Consider the following 23,868-nt stretch of genomic DNA (forward strand, 5'->3'; position numbering starts at 1 on the left):
TGTTTTAGACTTCCTCCCTGCAGACCCAGGTAGGGTCTGTGCAATCACTAATACATACTGTTATGCCTGATTTAATGCCTTAAGCCAGGAGGAAAGGCCAATACAAAAACTTGAGAAAGTCACCTGGCTTCCTAACATAAACACCCCAAGGGATAAACAGATTTGATACCAGTCCTGCAGGTCCAGTCAGATTAATCCGAGTAGCTGACGGAATGGCATATTTGGTACAGTAAGAAAGGATCGATTTCATTGGGAGACAATTCTCAATCAGTTTCTACTGTTACTGCTTGTCTTCTGAGAGAAATTGCAGGTTCGTTCAGAACTGTCTTTTCAAGAATGTCAAAATAGTAAACAGACTTGAAGATCAGGGATAGTATCTCCCTGTGTGGGGCAGAGAGAAGACTGATCTGCTGTCTATAATATCATCTCCCTAGAGTCAAAGGTTGAGCAAGTTTGCAAGCAGACTCTAAAGCTGAGGCTCCCAAAGGTCAGAGGTTCCTCAGCTCTGACAGAAACTCGTGCCTGTGGCGTTACCTTCACTCCTATGGACTCAAAGGATAAGGACACCAATGCAAACATGAATCTCCTGCTGACTACCGTGCCATGAGTGATACTATTATTTACCTCTAAAGTTGAAGCTGTCTACCAGCATCTATAAAATAGTGGCAGGCTCATTTGCTGGCTGGCAAGTAGGCTAAAACCTAACACTTTGTAATTCTTAACAGATGCTGGATTTTTGTCCAATGTCTTTTGCAGTTATTGAGATAATCTAATCATATGGTTTTTCTTATTTAATATGATGAATTACAGTGAATCCCAAATGTTAAACCAACCCTAAATTCCTGGGATAAACCCCTCTCATTCATGACATACTGTCTATTTAATATATTACTGGATTTGATTTGATAACATTTTGGTTAGAATGTTTGTTTCTATGTTGACAATAGATATGGGTCTGTAATTTCCTTTTCTTACAATGTCTTTGTCTGATTTGGGTGTTAAAATTAATGCTGACCCTCATAAAATGAGATGAGGAGTACTTCTTCTCCAATGTCTTTGGAGAAGCCTGTGTAGAAATGGTATTACTTAGTCCTTAAATATTTGCAAGAATTTACTAGTGATGACATTTTAGCTAGAGTTTTCCTTGTGGGAAAATTTTAAATTACGATTTCAATTTTTTTAAAACACATAAGGCTATACTGTTTATCAACTACTTCTTGAGTGAACTTTGGCAATTTGTGTCTAAAGAAATTTGTACACTTCAGCTAAGCTGTCAAATTTATTTGCATAAATATTTATTAGAAAATTCACTTATCCTTTTAATATCTATAGAATCTGTAATGATGTCATCTCTCTTATTCCTGGATATTTGTCATTTTTCTCCTCTCCTTTCTTCCAATCAGTCTGACTAGAGGTTTATCCATTTTACTGATCTTTGAGACAACAGCTTTTGGTTTCATTGACTTTCTCCACTATTCTTCTCTTGTCTATTTTACTAACTTCAACCCTGATCTCTATTATTTCCTTTTATCTGCTTACTATAGGTTTTATCTGCCCTTCCTTTTCTAGTTTATTGAAGGGAAAGCTGCGGTCACTGATTTGCTGTACTAAATCCAGTCCCTGATACTCTATCCTGGCTAGAAGCAGAAATTAACGGCTTCTATTTTTAATTGGTATACTATAATAGTTTGTTTTACTCAATTTATTAATCATGTATGCACTGTATCAATTAAAAATATAGTTCTGCTCCATCAGTTTCTTAACACAGAACTTTGTTTTACCCTGATGTTATATTCCACCAGAATTTTTAATTATATAATCACTGAACTCACAAATAATTTCCCCTTCAGTGAAGAAACTTAAAACTACAGTAGCACCTATAAAACAATAAGATGTTTCACTTTTGAAAGAATAAACTTCCAAAAGCATTTTTAAATCCGTGACGTGAATGAGGAAAAAAAAAAAAAAAAGACAGAAATAAACTTTTGTCTCTTTGAAGCAGCTGATAATGATGTACAACTTCCATCATTTAAGTTTTGGCAAAGGTCTCCTGGTAATTGAGCCAACCATATCACTTCACTTTTCACAAGTGCAGGTACAGGAGGTGCGGTTCCGTATCAGTCTCTTATACCTGACTTTACTTAAATCACTTTCAATTCCAAGCTTTCTGCACATATGAAAGTGAAGCAACAGCTGTTAATAGAATGAACTAACTTTAAAATAAGCAAATTTGCCTGGTACAACATTTTTTAAGGTTAACTTTAATATGTCATAATAGTTAAGGGTTTGAAGGTAAAACTTCATGGTTAAACCTGTGCACATTTCAAATTCAGTTTATGTCCAAAGTTGAACCTATTTCCTTGTCCATCACACCTACTCTTCTCTTTTACTTCACCAGTCTCCTAAGCTAGATTGAGGGCAGGAGGAGAAGGGGATGACAGAGGATAAGATGGTTGGATGGCATCACCAACTCAATGGACATGGGTTTGGGTCAACTCCGGGAGTTGGTGATGGACAGGGAGGCCTGGCGTGCTGTGGTTCATCGGGTCGCAAAGAGTCGGACACGACTGAGCGACTGATCTGAACTGAAGCTAGAGACTAAAGTCATTATCACCTTTCCCCCTTTATCCCACCAGTTAACTGTCCTGTGGACTTAAAAGCCAAAATTATTGACTACCTCCTCTCCAAATCACTACTCATATTGAGCTAATCTTCTCAGATTCTGACCATCTTAAGAGTTAGCTAGTCTCTCACTTCATTCCATTCCAGTGTACTGCACACTACATGAAGTAAATGTTTTTCAATTATAAAAATGTCATTTCAGCATTGAAATATCTGACAGTTAAGTCGCTGGGGATCACAGGCCAATCCACACAACACAGCATGGCACACAACTGGGCCTCAGTTTATCTTTTCAGTTTGGGATTCAAATACTCCTCTAATCTATAACACTGTTTTAGTCACTTCCCCAGCCCTTTCCCTGGGCTTCTCAGGTGGCGCTAGTGGTAAAGAACTAAGCTAATGGACAGGACTGAGCAGCTGTTCCCTAAGTCATATACTTTAATATCACTACTGTTTATGCTTTTCCTTCTGCCTGTGTTCTTCCAGGACTTCTATGTAAATACTTTAAGGCAGCAGTTAACATGCCATATTATATATTGCTTGTCAGTTCTTCAGAACAGCAGACCTGCTTTATTCACACTAAAAATACCGAAACCCTACCAATGTGTCTGAGATATACAGTACGTAAAAATATATGAGTGATAAATGGTATTTCAAATAGCTATGTACAACAAACAGTGGGCTTCCTGGTGGCTCAGTGGGAAAAGAACCTGCCTGCAATGCAGGAGACTCAAGAGATACAGGTTCAATTCCTGGATCGGGAAGATCCCCTGGAGGAGGGCATGGCAACCCACTCCAGTATCCCAGCCTGGAGAATCCCATGGACAGAGGAGCCTGGCAGGCTACAGTCCATGTGGTCACAAAGAGTCAGACACAACTGAAGCGACTGAGCACAGACGCACGACTATCAATGTTCAATTTCTACCTTCAGTACAAGTTTTAATAACATAGTAGCTAAAATGAATAATACTTGAAAAAATGTAACAGATAAAAATAAACTTACTGCCGAAGTAGAGAACAGGGAACAAGAAGGGCAGAGGCCACCAAGTCGAATACGTTGGTTACTTGGGACCACAGACAAGGAATAGAGTCAGAAAGCAATTAAGAGGCAAGCATGTGGTCTCTAGAACACTCGCTGGAGAATGCACACTTTCCCGGAAGCCACAAGCGAGCAGAACGAGCAAGGTGGCCCGCGCGTCCCATGTAGCCAGCCCGCGCGGACGGCCCCAGGGCCGATCACACACACTCGACGGGTTCTGCTTCGAATGACTCGGATGTCAGGTTCCTGGGCAGCTTGGGGCCCTGGACACCCCACCCTCGACAAGGCACACTTGACTTTTTTTGCAGGACCGATGCCCTCACACGCACACCTGGACACACCTGCCTGGGATGGGGGCGCCGGGGGTGGAAACAGGAGACTTCCAAGGCGTCAAGTGGCGGCCGGGGCGGAGGGTTCGGGCCAGGGAACCCAGTCCTGGAGCGTCGAATCCCGGGGACACGTTCTTGTCACCGAGATGTGGCTCTCAGATCGCCACGGAAACGCGACTTGCCGGGGCTGAAGCCCTGCCTTTCCCCCGCCTCTCCCCGACTCCAGGATTCGGGAGTCGCCTCCTTTCAGACGCCAGGCGGCCGGAGCCGCAGAGAAGCGCTCGTGACCAGCTCCGGCCTCCTCCCGTAACCCGCCACCGGCCCAGGACGGCCCCCTTGGCTCTCACCAAATCCTTTAATGAGCTCGGTGAAGACCCCGGGGTCGCTCTCCATGAGGCACCACTCCCCGGCATTGCCCGTCATGGCCCCGGCCGCGCGCCGCCCCGCTCCACCTCCGGCTCCGGGAGCCCCCGGCCCTAGCTCCTGCCACCGCTGGCCACTGAGCTCGGCAAACCCGCCGCGGGCTCGTCCACCTCACGTCACCCCGCCTACTTCCCGACAGCCTCCGCTGCGCCGTCACCTGGAGCGCGACAGAGCGCGGGCAGACGCTCTAGCCACCCGGGAGTGGGCGAGACTCTCCCTGGGCCGCGCTGGACCAGGAGCGGATTCGGAAGGGGTTGGGGGCGGGCGGTCTGGGCAAAATCCGAGAAAGGGCGGGGCCTGGGGCCCCTGAGGAGGGAACATCCGGGCCCCTCGCCCGTCTGGGGCAGGGGCGGGGCGCGGCCGGGGGGCGGGGCTCGAGCCCGGGAGCCGAACCCGGAGGCCCTGGCGGCGGCCCCAGAGCAGTCGTCGCGCGTCAGGCCGCCGTGCGTCGTCGTCTTACGGTGGCGGCGCGGTGCCGCGCTTCACTTTTCCCGGTGGCGCGGCGGCGTCGGAGGCTTGGCCGCCGGGCACAGGTGAGGGAACCACGGGCGGCCGGGTGGCCGCGGCCCTTTGTGCGGTCTGAGCGGCGCGGGGGGCGGGGTGGGGGGGTACGCGCAGGGTGCGGCCGGTCCTTCGTGGCTGTCGCCCCGCATCTCCGCGGCCGGAGCAGACCTCCTCCTGCTCCTCCTCGGGGCTCTGTCCGTCTCGGGGGTGGGGGGAGCGGAACTGGCCGCTCCGTGAGGCTCCTCGCTGGCCCGGACCCTTCCGGAAGACCGGGATCCCTCCCGCTGCTGCTTGCGGAGCTTCCTGCCGACCGACGTCCCGAGGACCCGCTTTCTTCCTCCTCCTCCTTCCTCCTCCCGCCGCTGCTGCGCCGAGAGGCGTTGCCCAGCCTGCGGGCTTTGAGGAGAAGGATCTTTGTGAGAAGACCCAGGACGAGTTTGTGCTGGAGGGAATGACGAGGGAGAGGAGAAGAATCCGTCCTGTCGTCCATCGGGGGTGATAGACAAGTGCTGTGCGATGCCGCCTCCAAGATACAGGAGGTTGAAAAATGTAGTGTCTTAAATCTGAAAATATGTATAATGGTCCTAAGACTAAAGGATGCGTTGGACCAAAAATGGCTGTCTTCACTGAATCACGAAACAGCCCTCCTTCACCAACCCCTTACAGAATACTGATGTTAAGATAAAGTCTTTAACGGTGGGATTAATTATGCATCACTCCCTGAATCTCTGAGTTCCAGGAGGGGCCCTTGACTTTCAAGGGGGGAAAAAAAGCTTTACTTGGTAAAACTCTGATTCTTTGCTTCTCAGCTTGGTGGACCTGGAATAAGGGAACCTTGTCCTACAGGGCTGTGTGAAGCCACAAAATAAACGTGATATATTTCATTGAGAAACAACGGGACAGCTTTAATATTAAGACAGACATAGTTGTATTATGGAATAGAAGCCCAAGTTTGTGTCAGGTGTTAGATTTAAAATTTTGGGGGGGAATCTTTCTTGAGAGTTTATAGCTGAGAGACTCTGTCCTCAGGCTGGTGGGGGGAGGGTGGCGGAGTTCTGCTGCTGCTGCTGCTAAGTGGCTTCAGTCGTGTCCGACTCTGTGCGACCCCATCCCTGGGTACCCCGTCCCTGGGAGTTCTGCTAAGTATACTTAAATGCGGAAGTTTGTGAGGCGAGGAGTCTCGGCTTATTTCCTTATGACACCTAGAATGAGTGTCATCAGACCCCAGAGCTGTTTGCAGTAATTTGTGGTACTTTTTAATCTGCAGGATTGCTGTGAACTTGGCAATAGAACTTAGAACTTCAGTGCTAAGTAAATACAGCAGAACTAACATTTGATACTCACTCCACTCAATGTGGTGCCTGTCGTAGAGACCAAACTGAAAATTAGCCCTTGACAGAACCTATAAGTTATCAGAAAAGGGATGGGGGTCAAATTTCCTTAGTTGTATTGTTAAGATTTAAGCCTAAGAGTTCACATAAAAATCCAGATTTCTGGGTCTTTGGGCAAAATGAGAGGATCTGGAATTACAAGGCCCTTACTACATGTTGACCAGTTGGCTGAAAGGGCGTGCCTTCAGGATATCATGCTGTTATGTCTCCTACTGTTCACTGCTTTTTATTACATCACACTTGACTTGATCCACTCATGTCCATTACCAGTCTGAGTGATACAGTTATCTGAACGTGTGGCCCCAGGTTTTTCAGTATTCCCTCTTTTCCAAACTATCTTGCTCTCTCTCATAAGTGTAAGTCAGTTTTGACTTCATTTAAAAAGAAGTAAGCTACAAACTTGTTTGACCTCTTGGGATGAAAGGGAGCCTTTTCAAGTAACAAATGATCAAGAGACTTTGGAAAGATACTTAGATGTGTACTTTCAAGAAAAATGTAGGAATGCTTAGAAATCATGTATTAGCATTGTTAAAAGGTACTATAGTTGTTCTTGTCTGACTCTTTGTGACCCCATGGACTGCAGCACACCAGGCTTCCCTGTCCTTCACCATCTCTTGGAGTTTGCTCAGACTCATGTCCATTGAGTCAGTGATGTCAACCATCTCATCCTCTGTCGTCCCTTTCTCCTGCCTTCAATCTTTCCCAGCATCAGGGTCTTTTCCAGTGAGTCAGCTCTTTGCATCAGGTAGCCAAAGTGTTGGAGCTTCAGCTTCAATAGTTGTTCTAGTTCCAGTGAATGAGAAGCAGAAATAAATGCTATTACATACTGTGTATTACTAGCATTCACTGATTTTGCATTTAAAATTAGGAAAAAAAGAACCACAACCAATTTCAAAGTGTGGCTGTGCTTTTAGTAACATTGTGATTTGTTTGATTGCTTCCCCAAATTTTAATTTATAGAAGTTTAATAAAACAAGCTGTATTAAATTTCTTTGGAGGGGTGTGCTTTAAGAATACTGGGTATGTCAGTCCGGCTGAAAGAAGAATTAACTATCTTTGTTAATCTGGATTTACAACACTTGGATGTTCAGGAGTGGATTAACTGATGACCATGCTCTGACCTAACTCACTCCCCAACTGCCTTCTAAACCACTGACACTGGAGCTTAAGCTTTGAGAAGGGCGATGAAAGCAGTTGGGGAAGGAAGAAATTAAGGTCCTATATATGTATGTGTGGAGAAGGCAGTGGCACCCCACTCCAGTACTCTTGCTGGAAAATCCCATGGACGGAGGAGCCTGGTGGGCTGCAGTCCATGGGGTCACAAAGAGTCGGACATGACTGAGCGACTTCACTTTCACTTTTCACTTTCATGCATTGGAGAAGGAAATGGCAACCCACTCCAGTGTTCTTGCCTGGAGAATCTCAGGGATGGGGGAGCCTGGTGGGCTGCCGTCTGGGGTCGCACAGAGTTGGACACGACTGAAGTGACTTAGCAGCAGCAGCATGTATATATGTGTGTGTGTGTGTGTGTGTGTGTGTGTGTTTGTGTATATGTATATAAAAATATAAATACACATATGTGTTTATATATCAGTTTAGCCTCTCAATCGTGTCCAACTCGTTTGCAGCCCCATGGACTGCAGCTCTCCAGGCATCCCTGTCCATCACCAACTCCTGGAACTTGTTCAAACTCATGTCCATCAAGTCAGTGTATGATGTCATCTCATCATACACACACACACACACACACATATATTTATATATTTTTATATATATATATATATACACACACACACACAAACACACACACATACGGGCTTCCCAGGTGGTTCAGTGGTAAAGAATCCTCCTGCCAATACAGGAGACATGGGCTCAATCCCTGAGTGAGGAAGATCCGCTGGAGAAGGAAATGGCAATCCATTCCAGTATTCTTGGCTGGGAAATCCCATGGACAGAGGAGCCTAGCATGCTACAGTCCATGGCATCACAAAAGAGTAGGTCATGACTTAGCAATTAAACAACAACACACACACACACACATATATATATGTCTATGTGTATCTCAAATTGCTTTCTGAAGACAAATATAAAAAAAGTAGGGTTAAATATCATTTGAATGCTTATCTTTTTAAATAACTTCGCAAATATATTTTGCCTAGTCAATTTAAAAAAAATTTTTAAATTAACATTTTTGAGATAGACTTCATACATCCCATTTAAGGAGTTTTAGTAGACTTCATACATCCCATTTAAGGAGTTTTAGTATATTCAGAGTTGTCGCACACACACACAGAGTTGTGTAATCGTTACCACTATCTAATTTCAGAACATTTTCATCATCCCCAAAAAGAAACCCCTTACACTTTAGAGAGGAATCTAGCAATCCCACAAAAGGTTAAATATAGAGATATCATATGATCCAACATTCTACATTCCACCAGCGGGGTATGAAGGTTCTAATTTCTCCAGATCCTCACAATGCTGTTTATTATTGTCCTTTCGATTATAGCCATTCTGGTACATGTGAAATGATATCTCATTGCAGTTTTTATTTGCTGATGACCAGTGATACTCAGCATTTTTTGTGTGTGTTTGCCATTTGTATATCTTCTTTGAAGAAACACCTATATAGACTCTTAGCCTGTTTTTTAATTGGGGCATTTATCATTTTATTATGTAGTTATGAATGCTCTCTATATTATAGACACAAATTCCTTATCATATGTATAATTTGCAAGTGTTTTCTCCCTTTCTCTGGGATGTCTCTTTGCTTTCTTTGTGGTGTCTTTTGAAACACAGTTTTAAATTTTGATGAAAGCCTGTTTTTTTTCTTTTTGTCACTTACGCCTTTGGTGTCTGTGTTTTGAGATCAAGTCTCTGATGTCACCTCAGTGCCTTACATTCATTTCACCTCAGTTCCATTCCAGAGTACGGTTCCATCAGATCTCCCAAGTTAAAAGGCAGAACTCCCAACAGATTGCCCTTCCTTCAGATAGCAGCTTCTGGGAGGGCCCCAGTCTCCCCACACTTCTGCCTGCCCAGGTGGGCATCCCGCAACCCTCTCAGGGTCGGTAGTTCACCTGGATGACTCAACTCCCTGAAAGCACCAGCCTTATGATTACAGTTTTATTTAAAAGGATGCAGTTCAAACAGCCAAATGGAGGACATGCCCAGGCCAGTCTGGAGGCAGCAGCAGGGTCCCTTCTGTTTGTGCAGTCCTGGCACGGCACCCCACCAGTACTGATTTGGACTCTGTGCTGAAGTTGGGGGTCCGCAGTTTGTGTATGGGGGTCTTATAATTAAGCAGGATTGATGAATTCATTGACCACATGGTTGAGCCCAGTGTTTTGCCATCCTCCCCTCCTGGTAGGATGATCTGGTCCAGAGTTCCCAGCCTTCTAATCAGACGGTTGGTCTTTATGGTGATCCTATCTGGAAGCAATCCAAAGGCCCAGAAAGAGCCCTATCATTAGCATAACAAAGACACCCATCAATCAGGATATTGCAAGGTTTTTTTTGTTGTTGTTAACATTGTTTTGAATAAAAGATTCTTTAAATTCTATGCCACTTTACAGTTTTTAAGTTTCACACACATGATTTCATATAATCTCATAATAATTCTCTTTATACATCCTCTGTACCTGTATTGTGCCTCTCCCCTTCTCTCCCCCCACTGGTAACCACTAGTTTATTCTTCATATCTGTGAACCTGTTTATTGTTTCTTCATTCACTAGTTTGTTGTATTTTTTAGAGTCCACATAAGTGATACCATACAATATGTGTCTTTGTCTTACTTCATGTAGCATAATGCCCTCCAAGTCCACCCATGTTGCTGAAAATGGCAAATTTTCATTCCTTTTTATGGTTTATGACTGAGTTGTATTCCATTGTATATACATATACCACATGTTATTTATTCATTCATCTGTTGATAGACACTTAGGTTGCTTCTATACCTTGGCAATTGTAAATAATGCTGCTGTGAACATTGGATGCATGTATATTTTTGAGGTTTTTTTTAATATAAACCCCAAGTGGTTTTTGAAGCCTTTTGAGACTCATGGACAAAAACCAGATAGTCTAATACTTGTAAAGGTTACAGTCCGTTTATAGTTGTTACAAAATATTGGTTATATTCCCTGTGTTGTACAATACATCATTGTAGCCTGTCTTATACCCAGAAGTCTGTGTATGTGCTGAGTTGCTTCAGTCTTTTCCGACTCTTTTCTACTTCATGGGCTGTAGCCTTCCAGGCTCCTCTAACCATGGGATTCTCCAGGGATTGAACCCAGGTCTCATACCTTCTGCATTGGTGGTAGGCTTGTTCTTTATCACTATCACCACCTGGGAAGCCCCTCCCCCCAGTAGTCTGTACCTCCCACAAAAAACAAATATTATTATACCACTATGTTTTATCACCTCAGTTCAGTTCAGTTCAGTTCAGTCCAATTGCTCAGTCATATCTGACTCTTTGCGACCCCAAGAATCGCAGCACGCCAGGCCTCCCTGTCCATCACCAACTCCCGGAGTTGACTCAAACTCGTGTCCATCGAGTCGGTGATGCCATCTCGTCCTCAGTCATCCCCTTCTCCTCCTGCCCCCAATCCCTCCCAGCATCAGGATCTTTTCCAATGAGTCAACTCTTTGCATCAGGTGGCCAAAGTATTGGAGTTTCAGCCTCAGCATCAGTCCTTCCAATGAACACCCAGGACTGGTCTCCACCTGGCCAATTTTAAAGTTAATTTCTGTTGCAGTTTCAGTGACAGAGTAGCTTGGAATATGCTGCCAAACATTCTGACTCTGGTATATCTACACAAGCAAGTAGACAGGTGCCATAGCTGTTAATGATGTTATATGTCCACTGTTCTATGTTGCATCCTGGAAAGTACTTTCACAGAAGCATATGAAAAAGGTGAACAGTTTCTCTTGCAGAAATATTGAAAAGATACGTGGTCAGAGTTGTCATTAATATAAGACTTAAGGGAAGATTCCATTGGTACAGCTATGAATAAGTAATTTCATTTCTTATAATAGGAATTATAAAAATTACATTTCTTTTTCAGGCATCTTCCCTAGAATTAAAGTTCATTTTGCTGCTTGGTGTACAAAAGATACTTGAATACCTAATATTAAACATATTAGAAGAATTTACAGAGAAATACTATCCTCAGATGACTATTTTACTCAGAACTCATTACTTTGTAACTTTTTCATGTTTTATTTTTTAACTGTATTTCTGTTACCTGCATATAGTACATTTATTATTTTATTCTGATTACAGAATTTATGTTAAAGAATTATGTTTTTAATTTTAATTGCATGCATTGAGACTTATTTTTAAAGTAAATGTTACAGGAAAGAAAAGCAAGTCATGCATAATACTTAGATAAATGGTTCAGAGAAATCAACTTTAATGTTACTGGTGCTGTCCTGTGCTTAGTTGCTCAGTCATGTCCAACTCTTTGTGACCCCATGGACTGTAGCCCACCAGGCTCTTCTGTCCATAGGGATTCTCCAGGCAAGAATACTAGAGTGGTTTATCATGCCCTCCGCTAGGGGACATTCCCAACCAAGGAATCAAACTGGGTTCTCCTGCATTGTAGGCAGATTCTTTACTGGCTGAACTACCAGGGAAACCCTGCTTAGTTATTCTTAAATATATATTAGTAATTATTTAAAAATGATATTCTAGAGGAGTGATACACAAGTAAGACCTGGTCCCCACTCTCAAGGGAACCATTATGTTAGCTGGGCGTGTCACAAAGAATATAATACAAGGGAAAACTTGGAAAGGAGGGGATTTTAGGTTTATACTGGGACCTTGAACTCACCACCGGGACCTTGGTGCAGGAAAGCTGGGGTAGTAGTATAATCTGATAATTGAATGTCATTTCACACTCATCCAACAAACATATCTAGTAAGCAATAATGGCCTGGTTGAAGTAACACCAGAGAGAGTTTTTGTAAAATCTAAAGGAGAGGCCAGTAACATCAAATGCAGTATAAAAATCAAAATAATAATTTCTACTGGAATTAGTGATTAATGTTATCAGTCTTTGAGAAGGCAGTTAGTCTTTTTGGATTGAAAAGAAGAGGTAAATGCCATGTTGAAAAGAGGTTAAGAATACATAGAAAAAGCACCATCCACCACACCAGGAGTTTCAGCCTATGCTGCTCTCAGTCACTGTAAATCAGTCCCCAGTGACTGATAGAATGACCACCGCCTCTCCGACACCACCTGAGGACACCACCTGAGGCCGAGGCCTGCCCTGACATTCACTGCTTTGTATCAGTTCAGTTCAGCTGCTCAGTCGTGTCCGACTCTTTTCGACTCCATGAATCGCAGCCCACCAGGCCTCCCTGTCCATCACCAACTCCCAGAGTTCACTCAGACTCACGTCCATGGAGTCAGTGATGCCATCCAGCCATCTCACCCTCTGTCGTCCCCTTCTCCTCCTGCCCCCAATCTCTCCCAGCATCAGAGTCTTTTCCAATGAGTCAGCTCTTCGCATGAGGTGGCCAATGTACTGGAGTTTCAGCTTCAGCATCAGTCCTTCCAAAGAAATCCCAGGGCTGATCTCCTTCTTTGTATCAGAGCCGTATTGAAATACTGACACTGCTATTTCCACACAATCCAAATCTCTGTCCCCCTCAGTTATATTCAGAACCTGAGGCTTTCTCCCACTTACTCCTTACCTACCTTCTCCCATGCACTGTGTGTTCCCCGCTCTGAGACCCAGTCTTAGTCACCAGACTTACTTCCCCACTGGGAATGCAGTCATTTCCTTGTTTCTCTTTCTCCCTCAGAGGGGCCCTTACCAGTCACCTTCACCCTTAGGGAAGGGGATAGCTCTTTTGCTGTCAAGGCCAGTCTCCACGTGGATGCTCTGAGCAGCTTTCAGGGATCTCATTGCCTCACTAAACACCCTTCCTCCACTGCCTTCAACTCCCCAAATTAAACTTCCAACCTCAGCCTCCTGTCTTCTCATCTGAAAAGGTAAAAAGATTTGTCCTCTATGTCCCACCTTTGCTTTTCTCTTGCCTTTATAACTTTCTTTCTATAAAAGAGCATTTACCTGTGAAGGCTCTTTCTTGCTGTGTGCCCTCTTCGCCACACTGGAATCCAGCTGTTTCTTGCTGCCATTGCCTCTCTTCAGCATTCCTGTTGCCAATTTCAGCCTTATTTACTTGATTACCAAGTGTTTGACATTACCAGCCTTTCACTCCGTGAAATTCTCTGTTATGATGTATGATAATCACTTCCTCTTGATTTAAAGTCTGTGGGCCTCTCCTATTTCTCGTTCAAAGGACCCTTTTGTCCTTAGCTTTTAATTGTTGATATTCACCAGGATTCTATCTTTAGCCTTCCCTACAGTATATAAACATGCTCAAGCTTTTATCATCTTCAAAAATTTTTTTCTTTTTTTTCTTTATTTTACTGCCTTACTTGTCAGCATTGCTTTGCAATATTCTTACTTCCTTTTCTAAACTTTAAAGACACAGAGCAAGATTACAGATACCCCTTCCTGGAATGCATTCCCCAAACTTTATATACCAGTTTTTCAGCCTTCTGGATTATTGAGACAGCATTAGTTTATCCTCCTCTGCTTATTCATTTTTCTATTAAAGCACTTGATTACAAGTGCTTTATCAATTGGATATAAAGTTGTGCATAATTGTATATAAATTTAAATTGAGGTATAAATAAATTTCTACCACATTGTACAGACTGTGATTTCCCTGAGGGCAGTAAAAGTTTTGAAAATCTTATTTTTAATGGAACAGAAATCTCCTTCATGCCTTACACATAGTATGTAGTAAATGCTGGTTGAGGATTTTTTGTTGGCTGTGTCACTGTGGTATTGGCCATGGGGAGAAGCCCAGTGCACTGTAGTGGTGCAGGCAGGAGACCTGAGAGTAAACACTTGAAGAGAGAACAGCAGTGGATGATTGTGGTTACTCTGTTAGGAGGAGAAAAAGTGATACTGCTGTCAGTCAGTTCTAGTGGCTTTAGAGATAATGGAAGGAGGAAAATGTGGGTAGTTACAGATGACACAAACTGTAAATGAGCACTGTTGATCAGGATGTTAATCAGAATGCTGTCAGCTACAGGTAACAGAAAACCTATAAACAATTTAAACAGTAAAGATACATTAGGCTTCCCCGGTGGCTCAGAGAGTAAAGAATCTGCCTGCAATGCAGGAGACCTAGGTTTGATTCCTGGGTTAGGAAGATCCCCTGGAGAAGGAAATGGGAACCCACTCCAGTATTCTTGCCTGGAAAAATCCCATGAATAGAGGAGCCTGGTGGGCTATAGTCCATGGGGTTGCAAAGAGTCAGACACAACTGAGCAGCTAACACTAACACTATGATATATTAGTACATTTCTAAGTTCCAGGTAACTTGATAGTATCAATGGCCTAGACTTTTTTTTTTTTTTTTTTAAATCTTTTCTGGCTCTGCCATCCTTATTTGTATGTCATCTTAAACTGGCTTCCCCATGATTCAAGATAGCTGACACCACTTCAGGCATCATGTGCTGCAAATGAGTATCTCAAAGCAGAAAGAACATGCCTTTTTTATTTTCCTTTTTTTATTAATTTATTTTAATTGGATTTACTTGTATTTACTTTACAATATTGTGGGTTTTACCATACATTGACATGAATCAGTCACAGGAGTACATGTGTCCCACCTCCCTTCCCATCCCATCCCTCTGGGTTGTCGCAGTGCACCGGCTTTGAGTGCCCCGTTTCATGCATCGAGCTTGGACTGGTCGTCTGTTTCACATATGGTAATATACATGTTTCAATGCTATTGTCTCAAATCATCCCACCCTTGGCTTCTCCCACGGAATCCAAAAGTCTGTTCTTTATATCTGTGTCTCTTTTGCTGTCTTGCACATAGGGTCATCATTGCTGTCTTTCTAAATTCCACATATATGCGTTAATATATCGTGTTGGTGTTTTTCTTTCTGACTTACTTCATTCTGTATAATAGGCTCCAGTTTCATCCACCTCATTAGAACTGACTCAAATGCGCTTTTTAATAGCTGAGCTTACTCCTTGGAAGGAAAGTTATGTCCAACCTAGATAGCATATGCAAAAGCAGAGACATTACTTTGCCAACAGAGGTCCGTCTAGTCAAGGCTATGGTTTTTCCTGTGGTCATGTATGGATGTGAGAGTTGGACTGTGAAGAAGGCTGAGCACCGAAGAATTGATGCTTTTGAACTGTGGTGTTGGAGGAGACTCTTTGAGAGTCCCCTGGACTGCAAGGAGATCCAACCAGTCCATTCTGAAGGAGATCAGCCCTGGGATTTCTTTAGAAGGAATGATGCTAAAGCTGAAACTCCAATACTTTGGCCACCTCATGAGAAGAGCTGACTCATTGGAAAAGACTCTGATGCTGGGAGGGATTGAGGGCAGGAGGAGAAGGGGACGACAGAGGATGAGATGGCTGGATGGCATCACTGACTCGATGGACGTGAGTCTGAGTGAAGTCTGGGAGTTGATGATGGACAGGGAGGCCTGGCGTGCTGCAATTTATGGAGTTGCAAAGAGTCGGACACGACTGAGCAACTGAACTGAACTGAATATTCCATTGTGTGTGTGTACCACAATTTTCTTATCCATTCGTCTGCTGATGGACATCTAGGTTGCTTCCATGTCCTGGCTATTGTAAACAGTGCTATGATGAACATTGGGCTACATGTCTCTCTTTCAATTCTGGTTTCCTCAGTGTATATGCCCAGCAATGGGATTGCTGGTTCGTATGGCAGTTCTGTTTCCAGTTTTTAAAGGAATCTCCACATTGTTCTCCATGGTGGCTGCACTAATTTGCATTACCACCAACAGTGTAAGAAGGTTTCCTTTTCTCCACACCCTCTCCAGCATTTATTGTTTGTAGACTTTGATAGCAACCATTCTGACTGGCATGAGATGTGGTTTTGATTTGCATTTCTCTGATAATGAGTGATGTTGAGCATCTTTTCATGTGTTTGTTAGCCACCTGTATGTCTTCTTTGGAGAAATGTCTGTTTAGTTCTTTGGCCCATTTTTTGATTGGGTTGTTTATTTTCCTGGTATTGAGCTGCATGAGCTGCTTGTATATTTTAGAGATTAATCTTTTGTCAGTTGCTTCATTTGGCATTATTTTCTCCCATTCTGAAGGCTGACTTATAGTTTTCTTTGTTGTGCGAAAGCTTTTAAGTTTAATTAGGTCCCATTTGTTTATTTTTGCTTTTATTTCCATTACTCTGGGAGGTGGGTCATAGAGGACCTTGCTGTGGTTTATGTCAGAGAGTGTTTTGTCTATGCTTTCCTCTAGGAGTTTATAGTTTCTGGTCTTACATTTAGATCTTTAATCCATTTTGAGTTAATTTTTGTGTTTGGTGTTAGAACATTTTGTAGTTTCTTTCTTTTACAGGTGGTTGACCAGTTTTCCCAGCACCACTTGTTAAAGAGATTGTCTTTTCTCCATTGTATATTCTTGCCTCCTTTGTCGAAGATAAGGCATCTGTAGTTGTGTGGATTCATCTCTGGGCTTTCTATTCTGTTCCATTGATCTATATTTCTGTCTTTGTGCCAGTACCATACTATCTTGATGACTGTAGCTTTGTAGTATAGTCTGAAGTCAGGCATGTTGATTCCTCCAGTTCCATTCTTCTTTCTCAAGATTGCTTTGGCTATTTGAGGTTTTTTTGGTGTTTCCATACAAATTGTGAAATTATTTGTTCTAGTTCTCTGAAAAATACCATTGGTAGCTTGATAAGGATTGCATTGAATCTATAGATTGCCTTGGGTATACTCATTTTCACTGTATTGATTCTTCCGATCCATGAACATGGTATATTTCTCCATCTATTTGTGTCATCTTTGATTTCTTTCATCAGTGTTTTATAGTTTTCTATATATAGCTCTTTTGTTTCTTTTAGAGACCATGCCGTTTTAAGAGTCCAGGCCCCTTTTTAAGAGGGAAGGAGACCTCCAAAGTATTACCAGGAGATTTATCGTGTCTCACTGGCAGGAGCTGTGATACTTGCCCAATACCTGTACCAGTCACATGGCAAGAGGATTGAGAACATCACCTGGGGACTCGTGACTGGTACCAAAACTCAGGCCTCAGCCAGACATTCTGAATTGTGAAAGAAACTTGGGGGGGATGGGGCGAATGGGACCCATCATTTTATGTTTAAACTAGCACTTGGAGTAATTTTGATGCCCATAGACTGTGAGAACCACTGTTTAGAGCAATCAAGATTCATCCCTTGGGGCTGGGGAATGTCCCCTGCAGGATATTACTACCAGAAAGAGAATAATAGTTAGAAAAGAGGAGGGAGGAACAGATGTTGGGTACACAGGAAGAGCTTGTCTGCAGTCACTGAGTCAGAGACCATTACTGCCCCGCCCCCACCCCTTCTCCTCTCCCTCTGCTCCTCTGGACTCCACCCTAGCTGCCTGCTCAGACTCTGCAGCAGCAAACTACATCAAAAATGCAACTTCTTGACTGTCACTTCTGATCGTCATACCATAACTTACTTAAACAATATTTTTAAATTAAAATATTTCATGGCAGATTTCAATAAGCCTAGATTAATAAACGGTTTTTCTTTTTATAATCTTATCATTTCTATCTAGCTGTAATAATATTTTGGTTTTTTTTCCTGGGGAAAATAGTGATAGTGGGGCTTCCCTCATAGCTCGATTGGTAAAGAATCCGCCTGCAACGCAGGAGACCCCGCTTCGATTCTGGGTCGGGAAGATCCCCTGGAGAAGGGATAGGCTACCAACTCCAGTATTCCGGCCTGGAGAATTCCATGGATTGTGTAGCCCATGGGGTCTCAAAGAGTCGGACACAACTGAGCGACTTTCACTTTGGGCATTTGTATTTTTCAAAAAATTCCAAGATAATTCTGTTAATGCATCTGGATTTTTAAAGGTGATTACAAGTTTTTCTGTTAAATGGTAGTTTCAGTGATACAGAATTCTATTATTTTCTTGTAATAACATTTTGCTTTTTTTTTTTTTTTTTTTTCATTTTGCTTTTTTATAGGCTTCCTAAAGACAGAAAAATGGAGGAATCGATAAACCAAATGCAGCCACTGAATGAGAAGCAGATAGCTAATTCCGAAGGTGGATACGTGTGGCAAGTCACTGATATGAATCGGCTACACCGGTTCTTATGTTTTGGTTCTGAAGGTGGGACTTACTATATCAAAGAACAGAAGCTGGGCCTTGAGAATGCTGAAGCTTTAATCAGATTGATTGAAGATGGTAGAGGATGTGAAGTGATACAGGAAATAAAGTCCTTTAGTCAAGAAGGCAGAACCGCAAAGCAGGAACCCACTCTCTTTGCCCTCGCCATTTGCTCCCAGTGTTCTGACATAAGCACCAAACAAGCCGCCTTCAAAGCTGTTCCTGAAGTTTGTCGCATCCCTACACACCTGTTTACTTTTATCCAGTTTAAGAAAGATCTGAAGGAAAGCATGAAGTGTGGCATGTGGGGTCGTGCCCTCCGGAAAGCTGTAGCAGACTGGTATAATGAAAAGGGTGGCATGGCCCTCGCCCTGGCAGTTACAAAATACAAACAAAGAAACGGCTGGTCTCACAAAGATCTGTTAAGATTGTCACATCTTAAACCTTCCAGTGAAGGTAAGTATGAGATCTTCATGGCGACAGGTGAGGTACAGATATCCAGTAAATGGCAAATTTTTATTTGCCATCAGACAATTGTGTAATATTTTCTAGAAATAGTCTTTTAGTCTCAAGACACTGATTGACTAATTCATGTTTAATGCCAACCTGGAATTAAACACCTACACATTAATGATTAAGAATCAAATGACAGATTTGCAGGTTGATATTCTAAATCTTGGGGCTTCCTAGGTGGCTTAATGGTAAAGAATCCACCAGCCAGTGCAGGAGATGCAGGTTCGATCCCTGGGTCGGGAAGATGCCCTGGAGTAGGGAATGGCAACCCGCTCCAGTATTCTAGCCTGGAAAATCCCATGGACAGAGGAGCCTGGTGGGCTACAGTCCAGAGAGTCGGACACAACTGAGCAACTAAGCACTTCCTTGGACATACATTCCATTGAACCTAAAGGCTACCTGAAATAGTGCTGAACTTAACAGACTGTCTTCAAGCAGTCATCCAGGGGTCATGGTAACTTGGGGCAGTTTTTCTGTGTCTATTAGAAGAGACTTTTGAGAAGTTATTTGGATCTACAATGACTCTTTAGTCCTTAGAAGGGAAATAAGAAAAACTTTTGCACAGGATTAATTTTGAATGTGAACAGTCACAAAATGAACATGTCCAAAGTTGACATTTTTTCTTACAGCAGAGGTGGAACTTGAAATGACAGCCCCTCAGAGTTCAGATTTCAGTTCTACTTATTACTGTGTGTCCATAAACCAAGTAACTGAACCTGTCTGAGTTTCTATATCTTCATCTATTAAAAAAAGGTAGAAAGGGAATAGCCCTTGAAATCATTGTGACTAACAGTGATAGTGTGTATCAGAATACTTAAACACAGTTTCTGACACAAGTAAAGGGCAGTGTTGGTGCTTCTCCTCCTTCCTACACATCTTGTGTGGTGATGTCTTCATACATGAAATCTCCTCAGTAGTTCCTGTTTCACCACTTTTTTCTAAAACTACAAATGAACTTTTTCAAATGAAATTTAAGCAATAAATTACTGTAAATATTTATATACATAAACACATGTATATTTTGATTTTTTATTAGAAATTACATCCTTGTTGTATTTATTTATTTGGGTACCATGTAGCTTGTGGGATCTTGGTTCCCCCATGAGGAATTGAATCCATACCCCCTGCAGTGAAAGCACATAGTCCCAACGACTGGACTGTCAGGAATTCCAGATTCACATTAAGATGTGTAAGACAGCAGAGTCACAATTCTTTAGAAGTTCCTGCATGTGAATATTAACTTTTAGTCAGATTATTTAGAGTTCAGAAATAGCACATAGGCTCAGTCTGTCTTAGAGGTGTATTTTAGTTGGCCTGAACTATATTTTAGGGGGAAAAAATGAATTATTTGCCAGTGTTATATAAAAATCCATATTGTACCTTATATTGAAAATGCATTCCTGTAGCAGCACCAAGCCAAATTTTTTTTTTTCCAATTATTTCACTAAAATATCTGTCAGGTATATTCTGTTTAATTCTCCAGTCATGACCACTATTATATCAATGACCTCTTTTATTTATTTTACCTACCTTCCCCCCATAGACCTTGAAATTTGATAATTATGTCCCCCCACTGTTTTACAGAAGTGGAAACTAAGGCCTCAGATAATCACACATGCATATAGGCTAGAATCCAGATTTCCTCACTCCCCCAACCCAAAGCTTTTTCAACTATTGAAAGGAATTATAGAACAAATGGACACATTATTTAGGCCTGTAATACTTTCTCAGCTATTAAAAATTACAAGATACCTACCTACCTGTCCACTTCACTTATCTCTGTAATTTACAAATGCATGTTTATTTAGCAGGTAAAGGGGCAAGTGAATATGAGATTAACTGAGGTAGATCTGTACATTTGTGAATTGAGATTGTGGACCTGAAATAGTTACTGTGTACTAAAGGTTCTAATGCTATTGCTTCCCAAAAAAAAGCTCTGTAATAAAATGACTTTGGAGTCATTAGACTTCAAAACACCTTAGGTTGGAGTTTTACCTCCAGAGTCTCATGGGATAGGCAAAAATTAGTTGACTCCATTTGCTTAAGTGTGTTTGTCATATTATGGGAAGTAGCATCCTGGTTTAAACTCCTATGTATCTAGATGTGCCATTCACATATGGTGTTCTCAGTAACACGTCCAGTTTTTTACCTGCTAATCCTACATGCCGTTTTAATTCTGTCTTTTGTTGAAGGACTTGCTATTGTCACCAAATATATTACAAAGGGCTGGAAAGAGGTCCATGAAATGTATAAAGAAAAAGCACTTTCTGTGGAGGCTGAAAAATTATTAAAGTATCTCGAGGCTGTAGAGAAAGTGAAGCGCACAAAAGATGAACTGGAAGTCATTCATCTGATAGAAGAGCACAGACTGGTTAGGGAACATCTCCTAACAAATCACTTAAAGTCTAAAGAGGTAAGAAAGTTATAATACATTCCAGCATATGAGTAAACATGAGGAACTTAGGCTGTGTAGTAAAAGGATAAACTTTGCTAATGCTTTTAACATATATTAATACTTAAAATTTTTTTTGCCATACTGTATGGTTTGTCGGATCTTAGTTCCTTGACTGGGGACCAGGAATTGAACCTAGGCCCCCAGCAGTGAAAGTGCCAAGTGCTAACCCCTGGACCACCAGGGAATTCCCTAAAAACTTTAAATATATCTTAAAATTAACATTTATTTAAAACACCTGGGCACAATGCCCCAGATGTAGTTGGCAATTTTTAAGTATTAGTTCCATTCCAGAAAATGTATTGGTTAGTTTACCTCACTAATTAAATAAATAAAATTCTTATATACAGTTCCTTCACAAAATATAATGTACTTAACTTTATTACTCTAATAAAGAGCAGGTTCCATGAGCCTTTGACCAACCCACACAAATTTTTATTTAGAAAGTGGTCCGAACCCCCAAAAGAAAACCTTAAAGACTATTATTAATTGATATGTCTGTACATGTATTCATTTCCCCTTAATTCCTTTTATTTCTACCTATTTTATTGCAATAGGTATGGAAGGCTTTGTTACAAGAAATGCCTCTCACAGCATTACTAAGGAATCTGGGAAAGATGACCGCTAATTCAGTGCTTGAACCAGGAAACTCAGAAGTGTCTTTAGTATGTGAAAAGCTGTGTAATGAAAAACTGTTAAAAAAGGTAAGTGTTACCTTTGCTATGCTATGCTATGCTAAGTCACTTCAGTCATGTCCAACTCTGTGCGACCCCATAGACAGCAGCCCAACAGGCTCCCCCGTTCCTGGGATTCTCCAGGCAAGAACACTGGAGTGGGTGGCCATTTCCTTCTCCAGTGCATGAAAGTGAAAAGTGAAAGTGAAGTCGCTCAGTTGTGTCCGACTCTTAGCGACACCATGGACTACAGCCTACCAGGCTCCTCCGTCCATGGGATTTTCCAGGCAAGAGTACTGGAGTGGGGTGCCATTGCCTTCTCTGGTTACCTTTGCTAACTACTACTAACTGAAAAAACTGGCTCTTAAATTTTGGAAATGGAGTCAGAATTTTTTAGGTGTTTTGAGACTTTTATCATACCACATTGCATTGACTCTGAAATCTAAGTTTAATATGTCCTCATTTTTCTCTTTATGAAATAGATTTATTAGCTATAAATAACAAATAACAAAATAATTTATTAGCTATAAATAACAAAAAAATTTATTAGCTATAAATAACAATAACAAAAATCTAAGAGACATGATTACTGTTTTTCACTTGAATTTGACATTTGCTTTCTGTCTCTGTCATGTTCTAGGCTCGTATACATCCATTTCATGTTTTAATTGCATTAGAAACTTATAAGACAGGTCATGGGCTCAGAGGAAAACTGAAGTGGCGCCCCGATGAAGAAATTCTGCAAGCTCTGGATGCCGCTTTTTATAAAACGTTTAAGGTAATGGTTTGATTTTTGTTTGAGAACGAAAACCCAGTTAGGATTTAGAAACACATTTTAAAGATGATATTAGTAGTTTAACCATTTTTGATTAGGTATTTATTTGTTCATGTGAAAATGAATATATAATTATGATTATATTCATAAGCTTATGAATAAAGTATTTGTCTCTACCTTTGGACAACAACCAGACATCAACCATTAAATTTTGATGTTTTAAATTACTGAATTTAAAAATTTGCATTCCTGTGGAGTCCAGGGACTTGATCTTCTGTCCTGTTTTCCCCATTAATCAGTAGTAGATGTCCTCTGTCTTGATAGGGAATAATCTTTTACAAATAGAAATTCTATATCAGAGCCATAAGTTAAAAGTTTTTGGTTTTAAAAAAGTCTTGCTCTTGAACAAAGTATTAGCAACCAAATTCAGCAGCATATTAGAGTATACAAGTGAGAGTCACCCTCAACATACAAGGATCATACAATATAAGAAAAATCAATGTAATATAACATCATGTTAAAAGATAACACATGATATCTCAGTTGATGCAGAAAAAGCATTTGACAAAATCCTGTACCCTTTCTGATTAAAAAAAAACAAAAACTCTGAGTAAACCAGGAATGGAAATGAGCTTCCTTAGTGTGATAAAGGTCATGTGTAAAAAACCCACAGCTGTCATCATACTCAGGGGTAAAAGATTGAAATCTTTTCCCTTAAGATCAGAAACAAGACCAGGATGCCCACTTTTCCCACTTTGATTTACATTTACTGGAAGTTCTAGCAGTTACGAAAGGAGAAGAAATACTAAAATGTATCCAGGTTGTTTTCATTTTCATTTTAAAATTTTTTATTAAAAAAAATGTTTTGTCCACTCCTGCAGCATGCAGGATCTTAGTTCCTCAACCAGGGATTGAACCCATGCCCCTTGCAGTAGAAATGTAGTCTTAA

At 41.6% G+C, this 23,868-nt stretch overlaps 2 protein-coding genes across 5 annotated transcripts in view; one reads left to right on the forward strand and one right to left on the reverse strand.

Annotated features, from left to right (window-relative positions):
• The window catches only part of UCHL5 (ubiquitin C-terminal hydrolase L5), a 42,320-nt gene extending 37,757 nt beyond the window's left edge, over positions 1–4,563 (reverse strand). Inside the window, exon 1 of one of the 3 annotated variants that reach the window (XM_025286102.3) lies at positions 4,338–4,563. In XM_025286102.3, coding sequence (XP_025141887.1) covers positions 4,338–4,413 — 76 coding nt within the window. In that variant the 5' untranslated portion in view covers positions 4,414–4,563. The remainder of the gene's footprint in view (positions 1–4,337) is intronic. The other 2 variants (XM_006061414.4, XM_006061416.4) reach the window with 2 other exon arrangements.
• Positions 4,564–4,766: 203 nt separating this feature from the next.
• Positions 4,767–23,868, forward strand: part of RO60 (Ro60, Y RNA binding protein) — a 31,412-nt gene continuing 12,310 nt past the window's right edge. The window contains exons 1-6 of one of the 2 annotated variants that reach the window (XM_044943210.2): positions 4,767–4,946; positions 17,245–17,414; positions 18,363–18,961; positions 21,211–21,431; positions 22,028–22,174; positions 22,785–22,922. In XM_044943210.2, coding sequence (XP_044799145.2) covers positions 18,382–18,961; positions 21,211–21,431; positions 22,028–22,174; positions 22,785–22,922 — 1,086 coding nt within the window. In that variant the 5' untranslated portion in view covers positions 4,767–4,946; positions 17,245–17,414; positions 18,363–18,381. The remainder of the gene's footprint in view (positions 4,947–17,244; positions 17,415–18,362; positions 18,962–21,210; positions 21,432–22,027; positions 22,175–22,784; positions 22,923–23,868) is intronic. The other variant, XM_006061419.4, reaches the window with a different exon arrangement.

This window comes from Bubalus bubalis, chromosome 5 (assembly GCF_019923935.1).
Source record: "Bubalus bubalis isolate 160015118507 breed Murrah chromosome 5, NDDB_SH_1, whole genome shotgun sequence".
Lineage (NCBI taxonomy): Eukaryota > Metazoa > Chordata > Mammalia > Artiodactyla > Bovidae > Bubalus > Bubalus bubalis.